Genomic DNA, 27,039 nt, shown 5'->3' with positions numbered 1-27,039 from the left:
CCCGAAATCAACCCGACTTGTTATTTACCTGACCCAAATTAAACCCGACTTTTTATTGACCCTACCCGAATTTTACCAGACCTATTACTTACCCGACCCAAAAATTCAACCCAATCTGTTACTAACTCGACTCGAAATCAACACGACTTGTTATTGACCCGACCTAAATTCAACCCAAATTATTCCTTACCCGATTTCAAATTAACTTAAATATATGCAATTTAGACCACCTTATTATTGATGATCAAAGCATTTTATCTAGGGAGACCAAGTCGATCCAGGCCAGCAAAATAAAGGAGCATGATCCTCAAATTTAAGAGTTAAATATAGTATATATTTGTTGTATGGTCAAAGGAGATAATTATCTTCCTAAATTATAGACTATAGTTCCCTAGTATATTGTCATATATATTATTGTCAAAGGAAATAATTAGCTTGATAAAAAAGATAATTATCTATTTATATTTAGTTAAACCCGAATATGACCTGACTTGGAAATGACCCGACTTGATTGTAACCTGCAAATTATTGACTTGAACATAACCCGACTTGAATCCGAGAATGACCCGACTTGGAAATGACCAAATTTGATTATAACCCGCAATTTATTGACTTGAACCGAACCCGACTTGAACCCGAGAATGACCCGACCTGAAAATGACCTGACCTAATTATAATCCGCAAATTATTGACTTGAACAGAACCCGACTCAAACCCGAGAATGACCTGACCTGATTCTAACCCGCAAATTATTGATTTGAACCGAACTCGAGAATTACCCTAACCCGTTTTAACGCGTGAAAACCCGAATTAAACTCGACCTATTGTTCACCCGACTCGAATGTAACCCGACCTAAATCCGATAAGAAGTATGACCCGATGTGACCTGACTCAATCATGACCCAACCCAAACCCGACCCGCATAAGTTATGAAATTAATACGAATTGACCCGACCCACTCTTACCCGACTCAAACCCGACCCGTTTACCCGAATTGACAGCTCTATCCGTAACTAGAACTGGCTAGGAAGTAAGTTAATTTTGGCCAATTATTTTTTGTCTCGCGGTACGGAGTAGTTGCTTTCTCTAAAATCTAATTTGTTTTTTACGTTTAAAATAGTCAATTTTAAATAACCGGGACATGTTAAATCCATTTACTTATAATCTACTACATATTTCAAAGTTATGGACGATTTGGACGAACAAGTTGATCAGAACAGTACGGGCATGGGTTAGCATGATGTGAGCTCATCATAAGCTTGACATTGTATGAGAGACACGCTGATAGGTCATAGGTTGTTCATGGACACAAGCCACTTGCTTATTTTATTTAAAATAAAATCTACCGAGTATGAAATATGTGAATGGCTCACTAGCCCTGTCACCTGGTTTGGGCTATGCATGGCCCCCTTTCAAGGAAGAGTGGCACAATTAATTAGTTAATACTCTTTTCATTGATGATTTGATTAAGAATTTCTTCCATAGCTTGATTCTTGTCTCTATAGCGCAGAGTATTTTTTGAGAGAATGCATCTTAAGGATGTAATTTATACAAGTATTAAGTGGCTTTAGAAAGCATGTTCAGATAATTTTTTTTAAAAAAATCACTGATTCATTTTAATATTTCTGTGAACATATTCCTCAAGTAACATCCTACTTTCTGGGTGGAACAAAAATTTGACAAAATATTTTGTTTAAACAGAAGTGAAATTGCCTTGATGAGAATAGAAACATGAGTAATGTAATCAAAGAATTCAAGTTATCTTGACGTTTTTCACAGTGCTACACAGATCTGAAAAGTTTCACTTGCAAACGACGAAGACAGCCAGAAATATTGCCAAGACATTTCTGGCAAAATTAAACACATGCAGGCAAATATAATATGCTCTACAACATCAACCTGGCTTTTTTTTCTCCAAAAACTTTGCTCAAATAACATGATCACTCGAAGTTAGATCCTGCACAATGCCTTCTACGTCCAGCAATTTGTGATCCATCCATCTCGCATTTCATGCATCTTCGTGTCTGCTTACCTCCATTGACCAACCAACTATCAGGACATTAGCGAGCTATCAAACTCACAAATGAAAGATATTCACCCTCCAAAACCCTAAAAAACAAATCATCATATTCACTAAATTCCAACCCTTCAGAACTTTCTAAGGTTGCCCTGGGTAAAAGCTGAAGGTCCCTTAAGACTAAGCATTCCTCCATCTTGGTTTGACTTGAAAAGTAAACTACTCCAGTTCACTGTTCTTTCAACTGGCCTTGAAGGAACCTGGTCACTATCTTCTCCACCAGAAGGTTCATACCCATCACTGGTCGACCTTGACAGTGGCATCCCAGGTAGTACAGCTCCACCAGCCACAGACAAACCAGTAAGCCTTCTAGATTCTTCTGCTCCAGAAGAGGAGTGACGGAATGGATGCACATCAGGCGAGCTGCTCTCAGGAGAGGAGCCAGCCATGTTAGCTCCACTCGACATGGCCAGGCTAGTTCGGAAGGCACTCCTTGCTTCTAGCTGGAGAGGAGCCAAGCTGCTGGATGATGCTTTCACTGTTTTGGCAGATACATTCACAAGCTGCTCGATGGGAAGATCAGACGGCAGTCTAACCCGTTTACTATTTCGTCTTCTGCTGTGGTCAAGCCTGGAGATTATCCGGCGGCCACTGCCAAAACTGTTGTCCCGTTCAAGGTTAATTGGGCCCTCACGTCTTATCACAGGCTGCAGAATCTTTGATTTCTTCCTTGCCTCTGCAGCAGCTTTCGAAACCTCTTCAGGATTTAAGCGTGCTAATGTCCATGGACTAATCTTTACTGCTGGATTCTTTTTCTTGATCGGTTCCTCTATAGCAGTCTTTTTGCCATAAGAACTCACCGATCCAGTGTCTGGAGGAACTACATCAAACTGATAACAACGCAGACAATGCAACCATTAACATAAAATTCATAGCTCGAGTATTATACTATCACTGCACTTAGTATACAAAAGTCTGTGAATGTCAACGATATGGGCATTATTCAATTATTTTTTATGGAGGATGATTCGAGAAATGGAAGTCTATGATATTCAGCCAGTTGTACAGTTGTACTTGTGAGGTTCATAGTCATAAGCTGCCAATTTTAGAAGGAGCATCTTTTCAAAATTACCTGATCCTCAAGAAACAATCGTGGAGGTGTACACCATGCACCCCGTCGGAAAGTATTGAATGAACTTGCACTGCTTAATCCAGTAAGGGAGCTAACTTGAGACATCTGAGGACTCTGTCCACCTCCAACTTCTTGTTGTTCTTGCTCTCTCAGAGCTACAATGTAATCATATGTGCTAAGCCCCTGGAAACAACATATTTGAAAGATTTTACTGCAAACATTTTTTTTTCCCTTCATCATGATAAAAGACGGGTTTCGTTAATATTGCAAGAGGAAAAGCAAGAGCATGTCAGTTTTACCTTCTTTATGAGGAGAATGTGGAAGAAGAAAAGCTGCGCCAGTGGTAGGGTTGCTATCATAGCCAAAATGGTGCACATGGCCTACAAAATTATAGCATAACCCAAGAGAGATGGTCAGCACTACCACAAGTGAACTACAAACTCCATAAATCCTTTCCGTAAACCCCACATCAGCTATGTAATGATTGTAAGTACAGTAGTGTAAGCTGACAAAGAGCACAAGAAAAAATTACATTGAAAAAATTAGGTACTAACCACTACAATAATAAATGGCACCATAGAGAAACTGCTTCCCAGCTTTGCAACAATCTCAGTACTGAATTTCTTCCTCTCAAGAAAAGTGCAAATCAACACAAGGATCCCAGTTGACCATTGAAGAATTAGCTGCAATCTCAAAGCCCAACATGCCATGCACACACCTGTCAATATTTATCTAAAATAAAAATGACATGAAAATAAATGCTCTTTTTTTTTTTTTTTTTTTTGACATGGATCTGGTTTGGTAAACACAGGTGACCTAAGGTCTTTAATTATTGAAACTTGTAAAAACAAAGCTGTCTCTAGGTTAATGGTAAAGTTGCCCCCCTCTCCATAATTACTATAGTTTCATAAATTCCTTGCCTAGTTTCAATCCAAAAGAGTTAAGGAAAGTCCAGAATCAGAAGTGTTAAATACTGTTTAGTAGTTTTCAGAAATCATTTATTCAGAAATTAATTATTCAAGATACAAGCTGGCATTTTAAAATTGACTTATGGCCAGTATATCAGGGCTAATGTAAATAGCTAGGATTTTCAGTTTCAAAATGGAATTTCTGCATGAATATTTGAATAATTTGTTTCAGATTATTGAGCTGCTAGATTAATATCTCCTAAAAACAGAGCGTAGACTGTCTAAAATTTGAAACCACATAAAAAAAAACAAGTTTATTTTAATTGTCAAATGAAAAAAATGTGATCTTAATGATACCAAACAAGCAATATATTCTTTGTCAGATATCTATACACCAATGATGGATGCTTTCTACTTACCAATAGAAGTGACACAACCATGAGAGTGAAAAATTTCCGGTAGTTCCTTTTACCTATACAGTTATTGAGCCACTGCATATCAAGAATACATGCAGAAATGAAATGCTTGTCAAGGCAATATTAAGAAATCAAATACTGTAAGATATAAATGCTCCAAGCCTCTCACATACCCGGCAGTGGTGATCAAAACGATCAACACATTTATCACAAACTCTACAATGCTTGCTGTACTTGAACACCTACATCATAGACATCATTTAAATCATGGCAGGATAATTGAAAAGTAAAGACCATTACGAGGATTTCATAACTATAAACACAAACAAACTTCCTGCAATTCACCAGAATGTGCATATCCAATTGAAAAGGGGTACTTTTATAATGTAAAAAAGCATGAGAGCATTTTTAAATTTTTCAATAGCATTTTAGCTCAAGTTAAAGAGCAAATGTAAGGAGAAAATGACAATTGAATTCAAGTAGTTGAAGATACCTCAACTTCACATAAACTGCAATAGAACATTCCATCTTCACTTGCTTGCCGCTCAGAAGACTCATCAGATGAGCTCATACAGTTGCATAGAAAAGTACAGGGATAGAACAACACTCCCAAAACACAAGATAAACAACTTGATGATCTAACATTATGTTCATGTTCAGCATCAAAATCTTCCATATTAACATCTGTGCTCTTGACATTTCCATCATGATGTTTGTCACCATTCTCCCCAGAAATCACAAATTGCTTAGATGAAGCAGATTCTCCTCCTAGTTTTAAGTCCTTTGCTTCAGTATGATCACCTTTGCATGCTGTTTTAAGGTACTTCTTAGACCTGAAAACTCCTGGGTCTGCTGGATCAGATGCTGCACACCAGATATATAGTCCAAACGCACTTACTATCTGAAAAGAAGGCAATATAACGTAATGATTATCCTACTCAAGGACAACACACACTGAATATCAAGAAGAAAAAAAAATTAGCATGAACTAGACAAGGTTGATGCTTATTCTCAAAACATGCGTGCTTTATTGTGATGCTGAACTTTATGTTAATCAACATGTTTGTTTGAACTATGAAGGCATTATAACTCAAAGCATATAAACTTATAAACAAGCCAAAATAAATAAGTGAAAGGCAAAGCAGATGAGAAACTTCAAAGACAGCCTTACTAGGTTTTGTATAGGACAGTTATCATTGTAATGAAGTAATCAAAGCACAAGAGTTGAATCCACATAACAAAGGCCATGAAATTAGAAATTTTAAATCATCATGAATAGATTATATTGTTAAATTACAAAGTAAACTGAAACATGTTATCATAGAAATTAGGAATGGAATCCAACTTTCTCTCCGAGAATTATTGTCATATACCAACACTAATACAAAATGCAAGCAACAAATACTTGTATATATCTTGGTGACAAAAAATATTAACGGACATTTGACATATGTAATTATTTGAACCAAACCTTGGCATCTAGTATATAACGATGAATTAAAATTCACACCAAGTTTAGATAGGGATGAAGTTTAATTAAAATTCACACCAAGTTTAGATAGGGATAAAGAATTGTCTTACAATAAACACATTATTTCAAATAATAGTGGGTTGCACTAGAAAATGAGAAGACAAAAAAGCACAAAAAATAAAACACTTAATGTATATTTCGTCAAATTATTGCTTGGAAGAATCAAGTCTGAAATACTATAAGTCAGCATAAACGCCAAAATCCAGAAAACCCTTTGAATTATGAATCAGACATAGCCAGCAATAAGCCAATAAGTATAAAGGATAAGCCAAATTCATTTATATACATTAAAAAAACAAAACCCATTGAATTATATGAATTATAATCATATAATGTCATGTTAAACAACAATTATCTGTTTATCTGGGATTTGCCACATAATAAATGTAATCTGATAATTAAATCACAATTTCTGAAGAGATAAACAGCATAATTCAAGTGACATAATAAGGAATATTTTGAAAAAATCAATAAAGTTGCTAGAAGACAAATATTTCATCTTCCCTTATCAAGAAAAAGTAATGGCATTGGTGCTCTTAGATTATGTAGCGACAAAAAGGAAACTCAAATTTTCAAAATCAAACTCACAAAAGGAAAAGCAACCCATTTCCAGGAAATTGGATTAAATTCAACATAACCCCTAAAAAAATTAAACCCAGAATTAGAAACCAAAACAAAATGTACAAATAAAACACATAAAAATAAGTTGATTAAAGTGGTATCCAAAACCCGGGTTCGAAACCCGTCTACATCATTGCCTTTTGCGGCTGCTACACAGTTAAATTAATCAAATAAAACCCAGATCTCAACTTCATCAAGACAACATAAACTCACAAGAGGAGTGTAGAGGCCCATTATGATATACTGATAAAGCTCCTTCCCAACAAAAGGAGCAAAAAATACATAGAATGCAAAACCCAGTGCTAAAAACACTGCTACTGCTACCACCTGCACCCAAAATTCAACAATTCAAACAACATTTAGTACAGAAAATTAGAAAATATTCAACAAAAATTATCAAAAAAATGACAAAAAATTTGCACCTGAAGTGGGTGATAAGGAAGTTGCCATCCATGCTTTCTCATTTTAAAATTTTCAAATTTAACCCACTAAAAAATGCTGAACTCCCAAAAAAATTAAAGAAAAATTGAGCAGAAAATGTGCTTAAACATTCCCTAAATTCCCGGGGAAATAAGGGTATGGATCGGTGTTTGAGAAGAAAGACATTGTCTTTTTAATTTTTATTTTTTTGGGGGGAGAAATAAAAGGTGGGTAATGAAGAAAGAGGAGAGAGAAAGAGTAAAAATGGGGTTTTGTGTAATAATCTAGTGTTAAGTGAGCTTTTAGAGAATGGGGTTATGGAGATCTGGAGCAGCAGGAAAGAAAGAGGAGAGAGAAAGTGAGTTGAGTTGTGTGGAGTGAGAGGAGGAGTGTTGGAGTGGTGGTTGCATTTCTTTTGCAAGACCAATTATAGTCACTCGATAGCTAAAGGGGCCTAATGTTCTTTTCTTTTACACTTTTTGGCTGATTTTGCCTAGTTTTAATTTCCCATTAGGTATCTGCCTTTCTACCCATGTCCTAAATTTTGTGTACAGCTTGTAGAGTTGGAGAAAGTAGATCTATCAAATCCCGTGCTTGGGACGGGATGGGACGGGAAGGTTTTGGGTCGGCTATACCGGATTGATTATGTGGGTCGGTGTCTCAATTAGATCGAGTCGAGTTTAAATTAAGAGCATGTTCTCTTCAATTTAATTTCAGTTCAGTTTAGTTCTCAATTTCCTTTGCTCATAAACAATTCATTTCAGCTCTATTCAATTCAGTTCAGTAAATTAGAACATGCCCTAAGTGAATTTGGGTTTGAGTATAGTTGGTTCATTATGGTTTCGGTTTTTGAATCAAGTTGAATTCGTGTTGAGGTTGAGTTAATTGAATCTGTTTAGACCTATTTTGGTTCAGATAATGTTCAAATTATACAATTATTGTAATCGAAATGCATTTAGATTCAAATATGTATTTTGTTTATGACACGTTTGAAAAAATGTCCTTTTTTTAATTTTATTAAATTTGTATCTAGGTCATTTGAATGATTGAAACATACACAAGATTTTCATAAAATCGACCCAAGAAAATTACGAATTTTGAAATGCTTGTACTTTAATGTTATTTATAGTTATTATTTGTGCTATCAAGTTAGGGTCTGTTCTCATTGACTGAAATGAACTGAATTAAATTGAATGTTTTATGAGAAAAGGAAAATAAAAAGTGAACTGAACTTATTAGGGTTGAACCGAATTGAACTGAAAATAACCTGATGAGAACAGGGCATTAATATATTGACCATATGTTGGGTCGAGTGAATTTGAGTTTGGGTGTAGTTGGGTCATTATGGTTTTAAGGGTTTTTTTTTTTTTTTTTTTTTTTTTTTGGCATGTAAGCAATTAAAGATGTAAATGAAGGTAGGAGTAATAGATAGTCGATAAGAATTAAAATGGTCCTACGTTGAGTTAAGGTTGTATTTAATCATGCATGGTAAATAACAAATTGGATTGTGTTAAATCAAGTTTTGAGCCATTGTTGTATCAAGTGTAGGCTCAATGCAATTTCTTTCCTCATTATCACGTCAAACTTAAGTGATGTGTTTCTGTGTATCACATGTGATTTGATTGCATATTAAAATTGCCTTTTATTTTAAGTGGCCATTTACTAAGATAGGTGATTTGTTTTTTATTTTTGTGGTCACATGTGATTTGAGTACATTTTAAAATCCCTTTTCATGCTTAGTGGCCATTTACTCATGAATTAGGTTGGGTTATAATTTGATATGAGTTTAGTCACATGTTAACCTTAATAAGAATTTTTAAAATGTGTATATGTAATAATAAGTACACTTAGGGCTTATTCTCATTGACTGAACTCAGCTGAATTGAACTGAGCTGAACTGAAATGAACTAAAATGAATATTTTATAAGAGAAGGAAATTAGGAGCTGAACTGAACTGAACTGAGCTAAGCTAAACTGAACTGAGCTGAACTTAACTGAATTTCAACATAAGAGAACAGGCCCTTAGGTACCGATGCATCTAGTTAAAGCTATTTTTATGCTGTGTTTGTAAAAGTAAAGTTTAGAGCTTATTGGCATCATTTTTTGTTTTCAATTTTTTGTTTTTTTTTTTTAAAACAAAAAACCAAAAATATGAAACAAGAAAAAAGTGATTCCACTTTTTTGTTGTTAGTTTTCAAAATTATCATGAGTTCAATAAATATGTCTAATTTTTTTTATTCGTTTATGACATACGAAGTATATCATATGATTTTGAAAAACAAAAAACAGAAAACCACGGGGTTGTTTGGTATCATTTTTGGTTTTCAGTTTCCTATTTTTTTGAAAACTAAAAACCAAAAACAAGAAACAAGAAAAAGGTGTTTCCACTTTTTTGTTGTCAGTTTTCAAAATTATTATGATTTTAATAAGTTTAAATAATTTTTGATTTATTATGTGACATATATCATATACTTTTATACAACAAAAAACCAAAAAACAGAAAAACACAACAATGCCAAACAAACCCCACAATAACACAAAAGGAACCCTTACAAATAATTAAATTAAGTAATAAGGTCTTTAAAAAGGTGAACTAAACATTGTCTTAAGGTCAATTAAACTAGTGTTACGTTTAAAACAAACAAACCAAAAATAAAATAAAATAAAATAAATATCAAACTAGTGCGTTGACGTGTGTGTCGAGTTTAATTATGTCAATTATTCTGAAAATTCTAGTCATTGATAGTTATTATTATATATATGAGTGATCAAATTAATGTCGCTAGGAAAAAAAGAATTGTCAAAGAAAAGTTTCACAAACACTGGTTGTTTCCTTTAAGAAAATTTAATGTTGTGTGCTGTATATACTCCGTATCTCATTTTCACAGTACAAATGCTCAATATACACTTATTGACCTTCGATTTATGACCAATAAAAAAAAGTTGTACGATTAGAGCTGGAATCGTGTCGTCTCATGTTCATGTTAGAAATTAAACTGGTTGAAAAAACCTCCACACTAAACCCAACCCATTTAACAAATGTGTCGTGTCGTGTTTGCTCATTTAAAAAAACGTGTCGAAGACCCTTGTCACCAACCGTGTTTTACATGTCTGATTCATGCCATGTTATGAAAAACAATAGCCTTGTTTGAAATGTTTATGAGTAATCCACAAATTATTGCACGTTATTTTGGTGTTAGGGTTTTCAACACTAACCTACCCTGTCTAATTAAGGTCGTAAAATCATAAACCTAACCCAATCTTTTTCATACTCTGTAATCAATTTTGTGTGGTATTATGTCATGTTAATTTTTATTGGCTCCTATAAAAAAATAAAAAAAAAAAAATAAAAAAAAAAAAAAAAAAAAAAAAACCTTCATATAGCCCCGAAAAGAAACAAGAACCTAGAGGAAAGTGATGAAGAATGGACAGCAATGGCATTACCTAAAAAAGACATACGGATTAAAACATTTAAACGTGTTGCTAATTTCAACACTTACTAGTTCCATTAAAAAAATGCCTCCAAGAAAAGACTTTTGGATGTAGTGCTTCAGATCTTTGTTCAGCTTCTATGCCTCCGATAACCGTGATATCTACTCACAACCTAAGGAAGGGCTGACATTTATTTTTAGACTTGACTTGAGATTCTTTCTGTATTAATTAATTACTTTATACATCCCTATCTTATTAGTTATTGTATACATTAGTTAATTAATACGTACCAATGTTTGTTAATTGTCCACAAGTGCTTGGAAAGAATTTGGGCTAACTTTTTCACATTGACCATATTCATCTAAGAATGTGATAAAGCTTACAAGATTAACTGATTTGCATTAGTCAAATGTCCATTGTAATCCCACTTTGGAGACAATTTTTTCTTGTCTTAAGCTTGGGTGAGAGTTAGGAGGAAAATATGTTTTCATTTGATGTTAGTGGAGAGATTTTAGTTTAAGGGAATCATGCTTTGGTGATAATTTTTAAGCCGAATCTATAGTTTTAGTGATTAAAATTGGTTTAATTTAAAACCCGTAATCTCTCGTTTATTTTAAGTGTTATACCGGGATGATGACACAAATTTTTAGGAGCCTTATACGGTGTAGAAGAGTTTAGGTTCGGGTCAACTTAGTTTCGCTGATATTTGCTTATTTCAAAATTAATCAAATCAAACCAGATTAAAATTTCTAACATATTAGACTTTTCTTTTTATTAGCGTCATCATTAAATATCTTTAATTTGTAATTACAGAAAGTTTGAAAATTTCCTTATTTAAATATGTGTAAAATGTGTAAATAAAAGAGCGAGAAAATTCTATCCAACTTATTGTTTTTCTCTTGCTCCATTAAAACCACACTTATTTACACAATTTTCTTCTCTCTTTTACCATGTCCATCCTTTTCTTATATCCATCCAAACATTCATTTTCTTTATACAACTTATACTTTAACCACTTTTGTCTTTCAATTACAAAAATCTCATACAAATAAGAGCTCAATGTAAATGTGTACTTAAAAAACGGAGAAGGTCTATGGTACATAACGTTGGAACATACAACCTTTGAAGAGAGAAGCATAATGATTTCTTTCAATGTAATGAGTATGATGACTTCTTTCATTTGATTCATCCTAGTGCATTTGAAAAATTATCATCTATTACAATCCTCACAATTTCTCATCAGTGCACTAATTATACAAAGATTGACCATAGCAGAATGAAAAAAATAGCTCACAAGCACTACGTCCATCATCGGAAGGCAAACAAAAACAAGATATAAAATAATATATACTCCCTCTATCTCATATAAATCTTTCTATGTGGTTAAGTAATGTTATTATTGAGCAAAAAAGTTAGAGGTTTAAACTTTATCTCCTAATTTTTTGGCTCAAGGCCCGCCACTTTTTTGTAGCTAATGGGCCAAAATAGATTGCGTGTGCCTTTAATAAGATATAACAATGTTTTTTTTTTTTTTTTTGTTTGTTTGTTTTTTTGTAAGGAACACTCCTGTCTTAACTCAACTTAATTCAATACAGAGGCTTTTCGGTGCGGCAAGCCACATGGTGCGGCACGGGTTACTTGTAGAGTGTTACTTGTATTCTGGGGTTACTTGTAGAGTGTTACTTGTATTATGGGGTTACTTGTAGGGTGTTACTTGTATCGTGGGGTTACTTGTATTCTGAGTAACTCCTACAGGTAACTCCAGACCAAAATCCCATATCAAACCAGTAATACCCTATAAGTAACCCCTGATCAAAACTAGTAACACCCATACAAGTAACCCTAGAATACAAGTAACACCTATAAGTAGCCCCTGACAAAACCAGTAACACCCTACAAGTAACCCCGACCAAAACCAGTAACACCCATACAAGAAACCCTAGAATACAAGTAACACCTACAAGTAATCCCTGACAAAACCGGTAACACCCACACAAGTAACCCCAGAATATAAGTAGCATCTACAAGTAACCCCTGACAAAACCAGTAACACCCTACAAGTAACTCCGACCAAAACCAGTAACACCCATACAAGTAACCCTAGAATACAAGTAACACCTATAAGTAGCCCCTGACAAAACCAGTAACACCCTACAAGTAACCCCGACCAAAACCAGTAACACCCATACAAGAAACCCTAGAATACAAGTAACACCTACAAGTAATCCCTGACAAAACCGGTAACACCCACACAAATAACCCCAGAATACAAGTAGCATCTACAAGTAACCCCTGACAAAACCAGTAACACCCTACAAGTAACTCCGACCAAAACCAGTAACACCCATACAAGTAACCCTAGAATACAAGTAACACCTATAAGGCTATAAGTAGCCCCTGACAAAACTAGTAACACCATACAAGTAACCCCGACCAAAACCAGTAACACTCATACAAGAAACCCTAGAATACAAGTAACACCTACAAGTAATCCCTGACAAAACCGGTAACACCCACACAAGTAACCCCAGAATACAAGTAACATCTACAAGTAACCCCTGACAAAACCAGTAACACCCTACAAGTAACCCCGACCAAAACCAGTAACACCCATACAAGTAACCCCAGAATACAAGTATCACCTACAAGTAACCCCGACAAAACCAGTAACACCCTACAAGTAACCCTTGCCGCACCATGTGGCCAGCCACATACAAAAAAATTGTAAATTCAATATTATTTGTTTTTGCATTTTATATTGATTTTGCATTTTATAACTTATATATAATATTTTATTCAAAGTAGCAAATATACTTGTATGCATTATTCTATTGCTTTATACTTTCTCTTTTCTATTTATATTCATTATTTTCTAAATAAGGAAGTTTCAAATTAGATGCACTACTTTGCTTTGTATTTAATAAATTCTATCTATCTATCCCTCTCAAATCGCATGAGTATTCTATTTTCTTTCTCTCCATCTCTCTCATTTCCAAACTTGCCAAGGAGTTCCATGTGTTTAAAAATGTGTTTACAAATGATGCATATAAAAATAAAGAAGTATTATTAGTGGTGCCTGATTAATTGCATTACATTATCAGATTATGTTACAACTTAAGTTAGTTATGTCAATAAAATTTAGATGTTGGCTAGTTAAGACTGTGTATATAATTATGCAGAAGTACTTAAAGTAGTTACAATACATGACTACATGAGAAGTAGATAAATTCATTGAAACATAATAAAGGATTTTTTATTATTATTATTTTATTTTTATTGTCAACCAAATATGTTATGATAAATTTCTAAGAAGTGAATAACTGAAAAAACTTTCTATGAATATAGATAGTAGATACTTATTTCTCATGTAAACCTAACGATGCCAAAGCCTTAATGCCTTATATCGTGAATAAAGTTGAAATATATTTGAACTGTTTGAAAGGAAATAGTTTTGTTGGGATGTTACTCATGTAAGTCACAGAGATCCAATATGATAGTTGGGCCTCAAAATTCGGAGCAAAAAAGCTTAGCGTTCGGGCTAAAGATGTGCTGCGGAGTGGGCCTGCATGCTGTGAAGTGAGCTGTTTCGTGATGGGTTCTTCGTATTGGGCCACATCTAAAGACTTGATGGACTATAATACAACGGACTTACGAGATGTAGCTTGTGACTTAATACTAAGTTTTTTTTTTTTAGTATTGCCAAATGCCAACCCGGTTAACAGGAGCTTAGCTTTAATAACTTCCGGCTTTGATTTAGGTTGCACATCTAGCTTATGGTGGGTGAGTCTCTTAATAAGAGTTATCTACATTTGGTGTGGCTCGATTTCGAACTCGAGACTTTATTTGAGCGATATCAAGTTTTTTATCACTTGAGACAACTCTTGGATGAGGCTAAGTCAATTTGTACCTTTGTGGTAGGGGAAAAAGAAGCATTAGAAGATCCTCTACACAAGAGGGAGTCTTAATGCATGGGACACAATAATATGATACTTCCTCCATTTTGTATTGATCTTTCTACTCACAAGAGTGGTCAAACCCAAGTCGTGCTTACATGCTTAAGTGAAATACAACTTATTTTGACGAGTTGTGCTTAAGTCAAATAAAAGTAGCCCATGCCCAACTCTAGCTTGACACACACAAACATTAGCTAGCACATTGTGCCTATCTTTGTATTGGAAGCGTGTTTATTTCATGTTGAGTTAGGTAGTGTGACTTGTGTCATGTCATGGACCAACTCAATCCAATACCATATTTAATACGAATTATTAACTATACATCGATTCTAAATTCTATTTAGAAAATTTGACTAATTTTAATCACCTTATATTATCAAATGTCAATATAGTGGTTCCCACAATGGAGAATCAAAACCCAAAAATTTCAATATAAGTCGATATTTTCCCACTCGTCAACTACTACAAAAACACACTAAGAAGTTAATAACTCTTAATTAATCCTCCAACAAATTAAACAAATTTCCACAAGATCAAATGATTAACGAATGAGACAATTAACAACTATTGTCTATTCATGAAAAGTTTAAAAGTATTTTTATGACAAAAAAAAAGAGTAAAATAAAAACCCGTCAAATGTTGCGCAAGATGTGGCAATATTCTATTGGATGGGCCCCCAATAAGCTAGTGTAGTATCATTGTTGCTTTCCTATCTGATTTATGAGATCCGCATGCATTGCTGCTGTTTACATCTTAGCTGCATTCCATTACACATTCTTGGTGTATGTTCAACATATCACCTATATTTGTCTTTTCTTAATGTGTATAATTATGGATCATAAGATATATATTCTCAACTAGTTTTTAATTTTATTATTATACGAGTAAGATCATTTTTAATGCATGCATATACATCTTATTTTTGTGTATTATTGTACTTCTCCACTTTTCATTTATTGGAACCTTTGGCTTGGACCTTGGAGGGGATTGTAAAACGTAATTACAAGTGAACCTCAATATCATGAGTGGTAGATAGATGACGAGCTAATAAAGTAATAATCATGCCAGTTTACGTCTTTTTTTTAATTCTTTATTTGAATATAAACTCTTTACAAAATTACGGGATTGAAGATATTGTACATAGTGAAGTTATCATTTGAGATTAAATCTGAATATCATTATTGATTATTAACACCTTTGAAAGTTGAATTCTGAGGAAGTTAAAAGTGGATACGGGTTATATGTATAGATAAAAATGAAATACTATAAGAATAAGTAACCTAGGTAAGTCAATTGATATGATTTGATCTACATAATTTTAGATGACTTGTCATGCGAGAAGTTTACAGCTTAGCTTGCTCCCTCTTTAATCCTCAACTTTTAGGTAAGAAGCTGAATTATAACGTTGATCAGTTTAGTGTAAGATGATATGACTCATATGATCTCACCAAAAGACTTTTTAGAAGTCATGCAAAACACAACAAATTGAGAGTAAGGTGAAGGAAAACACAACCATATAAACTTATAAAGGGGAGATTGTTGGTAAATTTTCTTGTGTGTGGTTGTGGAAAAGAAAAGTTATCACTCATCAAAAAAGATATTGAGAATACATTAATCTAATAGATCAATCGACTTATGTACTATTTGAACCTATCACCTTTTCTCTTGATGTAGTAAGGTGTAGGCCCAACATTAACTTTTATGGCCCATTACTTAATGTGACATTTTCTCATGTCTTAAACATCAATTTATGACTTTAATTGTAAGTTTGTAACGAATGTAGTAGAGAGTTAGAGACTAGAGAGGGGGCGTTGGAGTATAAGTTTTGGTGATATTAATTGAGTTTATAATAGATAAAAACTTGTATCTTCTGTTTGTTGAAAAAAAATATTTATTCCTCGCAAAATTTGAACTCATATTTTAAACTTTCATGTTAGGAAGAATTTATAAACAAAAAATAAAAGACGGGTTTAATTCTAATTAACTTTTAACTATCAAGTAAAAGAGAAAATTTCATTCCTGAATAAAACTACCCATTAAAGATTAGGTTTATACATACATGACATACAGAGTTAATTTACACAATAAAAACCAAAAGATCAAACAAAAAGGTCAAAAATTGTTATTAAAGTCAATTTGGTGTTGTAACTCATCTCTTAGCATGATATACTAGGCTTTTAGAAACACTGAAGTAGTAAATAAACCACCTTTTTGTGATTAAATAACATGTCAACCAACCCATTATACATTTTGGTTTTTATTTATTTATTAACTTTTATAGTGGCTTTATTTATTTATTTTTATTATCTAGACTCTAGTCTTCATTTTTACATTTTAGTTCAAATATCTTTAAAATTGCTGGATAATAATAATTCAGGAATAAAGAATTGAATAACAATCTTGGTTATCATATATATACAGGAATAATACAATCAAAACATAGTGTAAAAACCATCTTCTTAAATTGGTAAACCTCTAAGAGGATGATATCTACTAATACGAATATGCAATACGAGTGTTAATAATAAGTGTATCAACAAGACGTGTATATTAGTAAAAAAGAAGTTCATATAATTAATACTACGTATTAATTAATTTTAATTAAACAGAAGTTCAATTTAATAATAATATAATTTGGAAAATTGAACAAATCACACAAGTCATAATCGTCGGAACAAATGTCTCATGACTAACGTACCATATATGGCATAATAATTTGAAATCTTTACGAATTGAATTAGTGATTCCTTAACTTAAAGAAGAACAATCGTTCTCATTAGATTAGGTAAGATAAAGATGGAGACCTTTAATTTGGCACCTCGACCATAAAATTATAGGCTCATTCAACAACTTAATTACTTAAACACGGTTCGACCATTTCAAACCTACTAACTAAATATTAATATTATTGATTTATTTAATTTCTAATTCGTCATTATCGACAAGTAATCTATTTGGTTGATTAAATGTCCCACTCAAAGCGGCTCCTACTCATTTTTCATATGTAAGTGCAAGAATCTTTTAAGTTGGGTAGTAAAGCAAATCCATTATAATTATAAAATTTATATATTGTAGCTTTTTTCGTTACTATTTATTTGTATAATATGATCTACTGTATTGTTTTATAATTAGATCTTTATCCTTTGATAACAACAGAAACAATACGCTAGTATTTTTTATTAATTCATTGCTAATGAAATTTGTAGAGAGATTATATACAATGCATATGTACCTATAATTCAATAATTTACGAAGTGTGTAGAAGTAAGGTATTATGGTTTACAAAAAGATGATTATCATGTATATATTATATATATTTCAAAGTTAGGTTTATTTGGTGAGTTTGGACTAATAGCCCAAATTTATATCCCTCTATAAATTTCAATGTTCGTTATTTTTTTTAATACGAAGTATATACACATATATTTTACTCCGTATATTATAATCTTTCGTGAAAATGACTTTTATTGATTTATGTATAGTTGTCTCACAAGATACCAAATTATATTGGATTTATGGGCCAATTGACCAGATTGGTAAATAAAAAAGACTCATAGTGACAATTTGGTAAAAAAAATAACCCTAAGCGACAATTTGGTAAATAAAATAATCTCAGGCGACAATTAACCCAAAAAATACAAAAATTTCCGACAAAGTACTCACGAATGCTTAATTTAGTTCGTTTTTCATTTTATTTTATTTTTTTTTATCAACCCTTTTAATGGAAATAACAATTTCAAGAAAAAAAAATGTTGAAGTATCAATTTCACTTAAGTTTCATACCCCTTATTAACGAAATTATTTTAAAAAGGGTTTAAAAAAATTGGTATTGGGATTTAGCAAAATAAAAAGGGGATGACATAGTAATTCAAAATCTTAAATGGGAAAAATAAATTTAAAAGCACAAAAAACAAATTAAATTCAGATTTTTAAAGAGTTTGTCGGCAAAAATAAGATTTTTTGGGCTAAATGTCGCCGGAGTTTTTTTTTTTTTATCAAATTGTCGCATATAGTTAGCTTTTTTTTTACCAAATTGTCGCTGGAGTAAGTTTTTTTTACCAATTTGTCACTAAGGGTCTTTTTTATTAACCAATCTGGTCAATTGGCCTGGATTTATGACTATGTTATTATTGAATTCCAAATCAAAATAAATATGATGGATTCATTGCGGCATGATATCATCTTGCTATTATTATAATGGAATCTTACTTAGGGCTTGTTCACTTCAGCTTAATTTCAGTTCAGTTAAGCTCCAATCAGTTTAGTTCAGTTTAGTTCACCTTCAATCAATTTAGTTCAGTTCAGTTCAGCTCCAATCAGTTCAATTCAATTTAACTCTTAATTTTCTTCTCTCATAAAATATTCATTTCAGCTCAGCTCAGTTCAGTTCATCTCAGCTCCAATCAGTTCATCTCATTTCAGTAAATATGAACAGACCCTTAAGTTTGATCGTTCTTTCAACTATATAACCACTTGATACCTGGTTTAGACTTAAGAATTGTTGTATCACAACTAACATTGAGTTCAGTGGATCATTCCCACTAACAACATAGTACATAGGGTGAGAATATCCTTGCCCTTTTTGCCACTATTATTCGATCTCAACTCTCAAGTGTCCTTCTTATCTGTCGAAAAAAAAAAAAAGAAAAAAAAGGAATTAATTAAATCATGCTTCATAATGAATTAATTAGGTCCTCATTAGGTTGGTATACGTATTAAGTACTATGCATGCACCTTCTTGAATTTTGAAATTTTGTCCGCATACAATTACACAAACAAATTAAAGTGGTATACTCAAAGAGCCTTTGTTTCATTGAGGCGCTGAAATACTTGATTCACTCAAATTTGGCAGCTGGAGAATAACATGCTTCAATTTCATTCTTGTTTCAATTATTTAATTAGTAAGTAATATACAATTATTTGTATAGCCGCATTTGTTTTCACTGTACTATCTATCTACTAACATTGAAATATCTTCAAATCGATCAGCCTAATAATTTGATTATGAGCCAATAATTTAACATGCATGAACCCTACATGGAGAATTGAATATGCTGAGACACAAACTTGTCTTGAGTCTTGAGCTCTTGACACAAACTTGGCTTGAATATTCGATTTTTAACCCTATATAAAACTATCTGATCTAGTACAACGGAGTATAGTACAATACAAAGTAATACTCAGTATGTGGTTACATTAATATGTGGACAAACTGTGTCAATTATTCTTAAATGGTAAGATTGAATAACCTTTAAACTTTTAACTTTTTCCTACCTAGTAGCACAACACACACCAATGGTCCAATGACCACCAATACATCACCAATTCCAAAAGCACCCTTTGTGTAATTGACTAATTGTACATTTGTACTACTTATTACTATGCAGCTATGCTGTAACACAGCAATGTTAGCATCCCTGACTTTAATTTTGTTTGGATAAAATAAGATAAAAATCTCAACGTTCAAAACGTATCACTAAATATAATTAATTGGTCCACTCTAAAATCATGGGATTAAAACGAGGCTAGATCTTTGAATTAATTGGAGTGGATTTTAATTGCTTGAAATGGGTCAATTCAAATTAACAAGTGTTAATGAGTATTTATGGCAATCTGGGTTACTTCCATACCTCAAGACCTAGAAGAATGGGGACTAATTAAGGACCTAATTAATATAGTTGGAAACATCAATTGTTTAACATGGGATGGCTTTATTGTCTTAGCATTCCCAATATATATATCTTTTATGACCAAATCTCATCTATTTCTGAAACTAAGCCCAAATCTTGCACAAAACCATTTCCCCTTTTCCTTTTTTCTTTTTTTTTAAAAAAAAATTATTTATTTAATTTTATTTAAAATGCTACTCTATATGTTACACAAACACACATATACACCCTTCTGAGTATAAACATTGAAGCATTTCCTACAAGTAGTCTAAGAGTTAATGACACATTAAACCACGTATTGATTGGTGTTATCATTCGTATCAAAATAGGATCAAATTAGGGAAAACCTATTCCACAACAGAGGAATTGAAGAGATAACCCCCTCTAACAAGCAACCAAGCTACATATCATAGTAATATCCTTTTTTAATTGATAAGAAAAAAATCATTACAACGTACACCCTCATCAGTGACATCACGAAAGAAATACTTAATACGAAGTACAAACCAATTTTCCTTATCTACTTATTATCTTTCATTTGAATATTGTCCCAATATATTCATCATTATACAATTTACACTATTTTATTACAATGATAAATTAATATGAAGTAGGTTCTCTAGATATTCTCTCCTCCTTTTTTTTTTTTTGAAACAAGATATTCTCTCCTCCTTTGTACGTAGAAATTTAAAAAAGTAATTTTTTTCTTTACTAATATCCAATATCATAGCAATTGAAGTACTTTTTGGTTCTTACTTGAGCCAAATGAGTATATAAGTACTCATAGAAATGTTTCAAATGAACCATTCACAATTTAAAGTACAGTACCGATATCAATATAGAAATTAGCTAGACTGAAGAGATCAATAAAATATTAAAATGTGCATTGCAAGATATATCTTATACGGAGTATATATATAAAAGCGTTATGCATTAATAAACAAAGGAATTAAGCAATTAAATCACTCTTATCAATTACTCTATAATTTACGAGTACATATATAAATAAATAATATTCCAATGAGTTTATGTTTCCAACAATATTCCATTTTAAAGGACACAACAAATTACAAACAACTCTTAGGGCCTGTTCTCATTGGCTGAACTCGGTTGAACTGAACTGAATTGAGCTGAGCTGAAATGAACTGAACTGAACTAAACTGAATATTTTATAAGAGAAGGAAATTAGGAGCTGAACTGAACTGAGCTGAACTGAACTGAACTGAGCTGAACTGAACTGAACTGAAATGAATTTCAACGTAAGAGAACAGACCCTTAGTTAAACCAAGTTTATTTGCTAATACAAATTGACTAAATTTTGGACCTAAAAGAGCGTATAAATAAAATTTTCTACACGAGCAACTTGGTCGGGTGTATTAGAATGAATTCCAATTCAATGATTCATATAATGACTAATGAGATTATGTTCTAAATACAGTATCTATCTTACAAAATATAAACAGCGTAATAATAATTTAATTGATCCAACAATTATTGGCACCAGTTGTTTATGTCCGTTGGATGGGGACAACACAAAGAGACAGGATTATCTTGGAAAATTCTCCGCCTCAATTTAATTACAATTATTAGTGATCGTGGTATTAGTTTTATCACGTCCTAGGCTAGTATTACACGATGTTGTCAATGTATCATAACTCATAGTACGTGTTACAAATCAATGAATTGAATCATAGAGCATGTTATTAGAATTAATAAGTGAATTGATCATGAGATTTGCTTCATAATATATACAATCCATACAAGTAGATATTATTGAGTCTTTATGGTCCACTGGCGCGCCTCTTATGTTGTCACATTTGTGACGAGCTTGGATTGAGTTGAACCATTTTCAATTAGTAAGTGAATGAATTATCTTTCATACAACCACAAAATAATATCAATGCTCTCTATATATATTATGAACTTATATTTCCAAGAGACAATGCATTGAAATATTGAATCAGTATAATATTTGGAATTTTGGAAAATGGGTAACTACTAACTAAATATAATTAGTTAAAAAACAATAATTAGTTAAAAAAAAAAATAGTTAAAAAAAAAAAGAGAGAAAATAGGGGGGAATAATTTAAAAATGGGGGCGGGCAAGAAATGAGGGGATCCGAAGATAATGGATAGGAAGTTTTGACAGTTTGATTATTTTCCTTTGTTTGTTCTTTTTTTTTTTCCTCTTTATAATTTAACCTTCTTCATCCTTTATTTTCTCTTTCTCTCTAAATTATCTTTTTATTTATTTTATCTGTTTGACTAGTGGGATAGGAGGAGGAGGAGGGATTTGGGGTGCAAATCAAAATAATCAACCAAATTAGGGAAGAGTTGGAGGTGTTGAATTCCGACGGTGCAGTCGAGTCACCGGAATTCTTCGCTTCTTTCTCTCCTCAGGTTTGCATTCTCTCTTACTTTACTTTTTACATTCGTGTTTTTATCTTAATAATAGACAATAAAGTCGTACATATAGAAAAGTCGTACATATAGGATCTTAGGTTAATTAGAAAGGTATGTTACATACATTATGTTTTAGATGGGTTACAATTTTGTATAATTTCACTTCATGGTTTTGCATGTCACAAAATCTTGATAATTTAATAAAGAATCGATGAGGTTGCATGCCAAATTATTTCGCTAAATCAAAATGACCACTAAACGATTCCATAGGTTGGCTTGCTGAATTTCAACACAATTATTTAGATCTTATATTATAAACTATACATTCGTCAAATTGGTACCAAATAAAAAAAAAAGGATAAAGGACTTTTCAAAAATAATTTATGCGGAATTTATGAACTTATATATATATATATATATATATATATATATATATATATAAAACTAATTAACTTGTACCCACTTTAAAAAATTATTTGAATATTTATTGGTTGGTCATCCAAAAGAAGAAACTTTATAGGGGAGTAAAAATGGCTTCTTTAATTTTTCTCAATATTTTTCACATTTTCTTGTCTTTTTCTTAACTTATTTTGATGTGGACATTTGAAAACTTAAGCTTAATTTTCTGTTACCTTTCTTTTTAGTAGAATATATTTGTTGCTATGCATTAATCATTAGCACCCTTAAATTCCCAGATTTCTTTCTCCTTATATATAGAGCAAAAAAAAAAAACTCTTAATATAAGGATGATCCTTTAATTTTAGGACTCAAAAATAAAATAAAATAAAAATCAGATTATATTTTTTCTTACTAGGTAATTTTTATTTAATAGGGATTGACGAAAAGCGGGTACTAATTATTTGAAGTAAGATTATTACAAGGCTACCTTCAAAAGCCAGAGTTTTCTTTGATTATTAAGTCCCCTTGATTTTTGTTAAGGTAAATTTTCTTTTTCATTTTTGCAGTTTTATTGATTCATAAACGAAACGAAATATTATCATTAATAATTAGTCATACGAACACTTATTGTAGTTTTATTGATTAGAATGTTGGTAAATTTTGATGTATGTACAAAGTTACTTTGTAGTGGTGATGATGATGATGTTTGGAATGAAAATGATAGGACCACCAAAAATAAATGAATTTTTTGGAGGACTATCATCTTTTTTTTTTTAATAATTGTTTTATTTGATAGAATTATTTTGCTGGCAATGTTTATTAGAGATCATAAAGGCAGACAAACTATGGTTTATATATGAATATGATGTTTCAGTGGAGCATTTTCTTAGCTGAAAGTGAGATGATCATGACATATATGTAGCAAGGAAAATAGGGAAGAATAGAATTTCCAAATTTGTAATAATGTGTTGTGCTTGGGATTTTTTTTATATTTTTTTATCGAAAAATTGGTAAAAATTTATGTTAGCTAGGTATGGGTTGTGTAAACTTTTTTAGTAACAAATTTGAGAAAAATTTATCTCAATGTTTTGTGCTAGGCTAGATTTGATGCCTCTCTTGCTGTTATATGTTCTGTCATTTAAAAAAAAAAAAAAAAAAAAAAAAAAAAAAAAGCATCAGAAATGATGTCTGTTTTTCTTTTTTCTATTTCTTGTGTATGAATGTTGTTCTAATTGTGTGTGTGTGATCATAGGTACTCAATTCCCTCGAACGTGTCATCGTGTTTGGTAGAAGGTTTTCTTATTTGGGCGTCTCAGAATAGCTAGGAAAGCTATCATTGTTGTTGGGTTTTTGAAGCATAAAAGATGGGTGGGTGTGTTTCAACAACACACTCTAAAGTTGCTCCTCATAGGAAGAAGTATACTAGAAGATCGAGAAAGTGTCGTGGAAAGTTGAGCTCAAACATGGGAGAGACTCCTATCAAAAGGAAATCATTTAGTGATACAGGAAGCCGCATCTCTGTGAGCGAGTTTGTACAGATTGACATTGATAAGGGAGGCACCACTACTTGCAGGAGATCCGAGGTCTCTAATAAATCATTCCATCTAACCCAAGTGCATTGGAACCACGTCGATGAAAATGGTAAGGCTTCTGTCTTTTCACCTTAAATAAACAAGGAGTAGTTTTCATTTGAGTTTAAATAAATTCACAAAAAAGAAAAGGTTTATCATAAGTTCTGAGAAATTTAGAAAAGATTTTAATAAGGTGAAAAGAACGAAGCCTATTTTAGATCAAGCATGGTTTATAATCTTATGATGGTATTCTGTGTGTATGTAGGAATTTGTCAGGAAGAAGCATGGTATGACTCAGTGAGCATACTAGATTCTGAATCTGACGATGATTTTATCAGTGTTTTCGGAGGTTAGCAGGACCATTCATGTCAATATACTAGTTTGAAGAATGGTTTCATATTTAGCATGACATCTATTTTACTGATTATTGCATGATTATTGTTTACGGGGGTTGGTAGATGGAAAAATTCTCAACATGTCAAACCTGTGGTCAGGTGCACACATGTTGCGTCCCCAAGCAGGACTTTCAATTCCATGTGCTAATGGTGATGAAAAGGCACTATCAGGAGGCTCTTGGTCCGCGATTTCACCCTCAGTTTTCAGGGTTAGAGGCGAAAATTACTTTAAGTGAGTTGATATCTTTTTACATGCACCTTCATTTGTATGTCCTCTTCTGCAGCAGGTCTTGTAAACAAGCACAGTCACCACGAATTTCATAGTGTCACCTTAAAAGGCCTAAGTCACATAAATGTAAATACTTAGTGTGAAGTTGATAATATATTTGATCTGACCAGTTGTGAAATTTATAAAATACGGGGTGACTAAGTCTGTTGCGTACACTGTACAGATTACATCAGAAGTTTTAGTGCACATTTTAAGTTGATGTGAAGATCTAATTACACAAAATGACATCTTTGACATGCAGAGACAAAATGAAAAATGTAGCACCAGGTTACTGTCCTTATACTCCCATTGGTGTAGATTTGTTCGCTTGCTCAGAAAAGATAAGCCACATTGCTCAGCACCTTGAGCTTCCCTCAGTTCAAGGGAACAGCAAATTGCCGCCACTATTGATTGTTAATATACAGGTTTGGCACTTTCCTCTTTGAGCATTTTTTTTGGGAATGGTCATTTTCTAATATTAATGTTTCTGTTTTTCTTCACAGATGCCTACTTATGCTCCTTCAATGTTCCTAGGTGATATCGATGGTGAAGGTATAAGCCTTGTGCTGTATTTCAGGCTATCTGACAATTTTGACCAAGACGTTCCATCAGATTTCATAGACAGCGTCAAGGTACTTGTTTGGCCTCTAAAGTACTAGCAGGGAAACTGATGTAGCATATACTATAATTACCTAGAAAATTAGTTCTAAAGAGAGGACATGTTCTTACAATGCAGAAATTGGTGGATAATGATACTGAGAAGCTTAAATCAGTGGTTCCTTACCGAGAAAGACTTAAAATCTTGTCAGGGGTTGTAAATCCGGAGGATCTTCAGTTAAGTTCTACTGAAAAGAGACTTCTGAATGCTTATAAGGACAAACCAGTTCTGTCACGCCCTCAGCATGAATTTTTCAAGGTTCGACATCATCTTCTCCTTGATTGAATTGATGGATCAGTATTTGCACGGTTTCAATAATTAGTACTCGTAGTTGTTATAGTTGAGGAGCACACTTCTGATGATTTTGGCAAATGTGTTATCTTTCAATTTTCTATTGCTTGTGATTATTCTGCAATCTGCATCTAATAATGCTCCTGTTTTTTTTCATATAGGGACCTGACTATTTTGAAATCGACATAGATGTGCACCGATTCAGTTATGTGTCCAGGAAAGCATTAGAATCATTGCGAGAACGATTGAAAGAAGGAATTCTTGATCTTGGTTTGACTATTCAGGTACAAAGATATGTTTTTTATCAAGAAAAAAACACTTTTGATGTCTTGATTAGTCTTGTCAGAATCTTCTTAGTCTTTTTGTTTCTAAAGACATGATCTTATCCTCAAGTTTCTTTCTTATGCTGTATTCATTAACACAACTGACAGCATTCTTCGATTAATCGATTGACTTTCAGGCTCAAAAACCAGAGGAATTACCAGAAAAGGTGCTGTGCTGCATGAGACTGAATAAACTCGATTTTGTAAATAGTGGCCAAATATCCACACTTATGACCCTCAATGATGATTAAATTAAAATTGAAAACAAGTTTAGTTTGCTGGGAAGCCTTTCAGAGATCACAATATGAAGACAGTTGACACATTCTTTGTATAGTTTGTATCTGTATACTTCACAGTTCACAGTAATTTTTTAGTGAGTTAAAGAGAAGGGTAAAATATAATAAAATGGTAGGAGAATCTAATTCTTTTCTAGAAGTCCTTCCTATGTGAAGTCATATCTCTCCTCACTCCCTGTCATTTAATCTTTGTTTAACTTCTCTTGAAGTCTAGGCACACCATCATTCTTCTGAGATTTGTTGCTATCTTGTACAGCATAAGCACACTGTAATTTTAGTATCATTGCATACTGATCATTCACAAAAGAAAACCTTTTTCGACTACCTTTTGGAAGG

The 27,039-nt window shown here is 32.6% G+C and overlaps 2 protein-coding genes across 4 annotated transcripts; one reads left to right on the top strand and one right to left on the bottom strand.

Moving 5' to 3' along the window:
• Window positions 1–1,714: 1,714 nt before the first annotated feature.
• On the bottom strand, window positions 1,715–7,497 carry LOC145639055 (putative protein S-acyltransferase 22). The gene is made up of 9 exons (XM_081690174.1): window positions 7,048–7,497; window positions 6,839–6,952; window positions 4,967–5,374; window positions 4,647–4,715; window positions 4,477–4,548; window positions 3,704–3,832; window positions 3,449–3,529; window positions 3,150–3,332; window positions 1,715–2,907 (listed from the first exon to the last, which is right to left on the bottom strand). Exons 1-9 carry the CDS (start codon window positions 7,087–7,089, stop codon window positions 2,149–2,151), a joined length of 1,857 nt encoding a protein of 618 aa, XP_081546300.1. The 5' UTR covers window positions 7,090–7,497; the 3' UTR covers window positions 1,715–2,148.
• A 15,511-nt stretch (window positions 7,498–23,008) lies between these two features.
• On the top strand, window positions 23,009–27,027 carry LOC145598516 (protein ENHANCED DISEASE RESISTANCE 2-like). 3 transcript variants are annotated; one of them, XM_081655222.1, is made up of 9 exons: window positions 23,009–23,441; window positions 24,154–24,542; window positions 24,738–24,821; window positions 24,931–25,099; window positions 25,398–25,560; window positions 25,639–25,767; window positions 25,872–26,051; window positions 26,246–26,368; window positions 26,545–27,027. In XM_081655222.1, the coding sequence occupies exons 2-9, from the start codon at window positions 24,266–24,268 to the stop codon at window positions 26,656–26,658; spliced, it is 1,239 nt and encodes a 412-aa protein (XP_081511348.1). In that variant the 5' UTR covers window positions 23,009–23,441; window positions 24,154–24,265; the 3' UTR covers window positions 26,659–27,027. The 3 variants fall into 3 exon arrangements, with proteins under 3 accessions (XP_081511348.1, XP_081512319.1, XP_081511967.1); XM_081656193.1 differs by having other exon boundaries at window positions 23,010–23,441; window positions 24,967–25,099; XM_081655841.1 differs by lacking the exon at window positions 23,009–23,441 and adding an exon at window positions 23,604–23,932.
• The last annotated feature ends 12 nt before the right edge of the window (window positions 27,028–27,039 follow it).

The sequence above is a fragment of the Chenopodium album genome, chromosome 1, assembly GCF_948465745.1.
Source record: "Chenopodium album chromosome 1, dcCheAlbu1.1, whole genome shotgun sequence".
NCBI classification, from domain to species: Eukaryota; Viridiplantae; Streptophyta; class Magnoliopsida; order Caryophyllales; family Amaranthaceae; genus Chenopodium; species Chenopodium album.
This window is presented reverse-complemented; position numbering and strand designations above follow the sequence as displayed.

What these genes read in the sequence shown, in the direction of transcription:
- LOC145639055 (XM_081690174.1), bottom strand. Translation starts at nt 7,089, where the DNA reads ATGAGAAAGCATGGATGGCAACTTCCTTATCACCCACTTCAG. An exon ending in TGGGCCTCTACACTCCTCTT is followed by an intron (nt 5,375 to 6,838) that starts GTGAGTTTATGT and finishes CCTTCTTTTCAG; the next exon opens with ATAGTAAGTGCGTTTGGACT. An exon ending in GATTGTTTCTTGAGGATCAG is followed by an intron (nt 2,908 to 3,149) that starts GTAATTTTGAAA and finishes CGTTGTTATCAG; the next exon opens with TTTGATGTAGTTCCTCCAGA.
- LOC145598516 (XM_081655222.1), top strand. Translation starts at nt 24,266, where the DNA reads ATGGGTGGGTGTGTTTCAACAACACACTCTAAAGTTGCTCCTCATAGG. An exon ending in GAACCACGTCGATGAAAATG is followed by an intron (nt 24,543 to 24,737) that starts GTAAGGCTTCTG and finishes GTGTGTATGTAG; the next exon opens with GAATTTGTCAGGAAGAAGCA. An exon ending in TTTTATCAGTGTTTTCGGAG is followed by an intron (nt 24,822 to 24,930) that starts GTTAGCAGGACC and finishes GGGGGTTGGTAG; the next exon opens with ATGGAAAAATTCTCAACATG.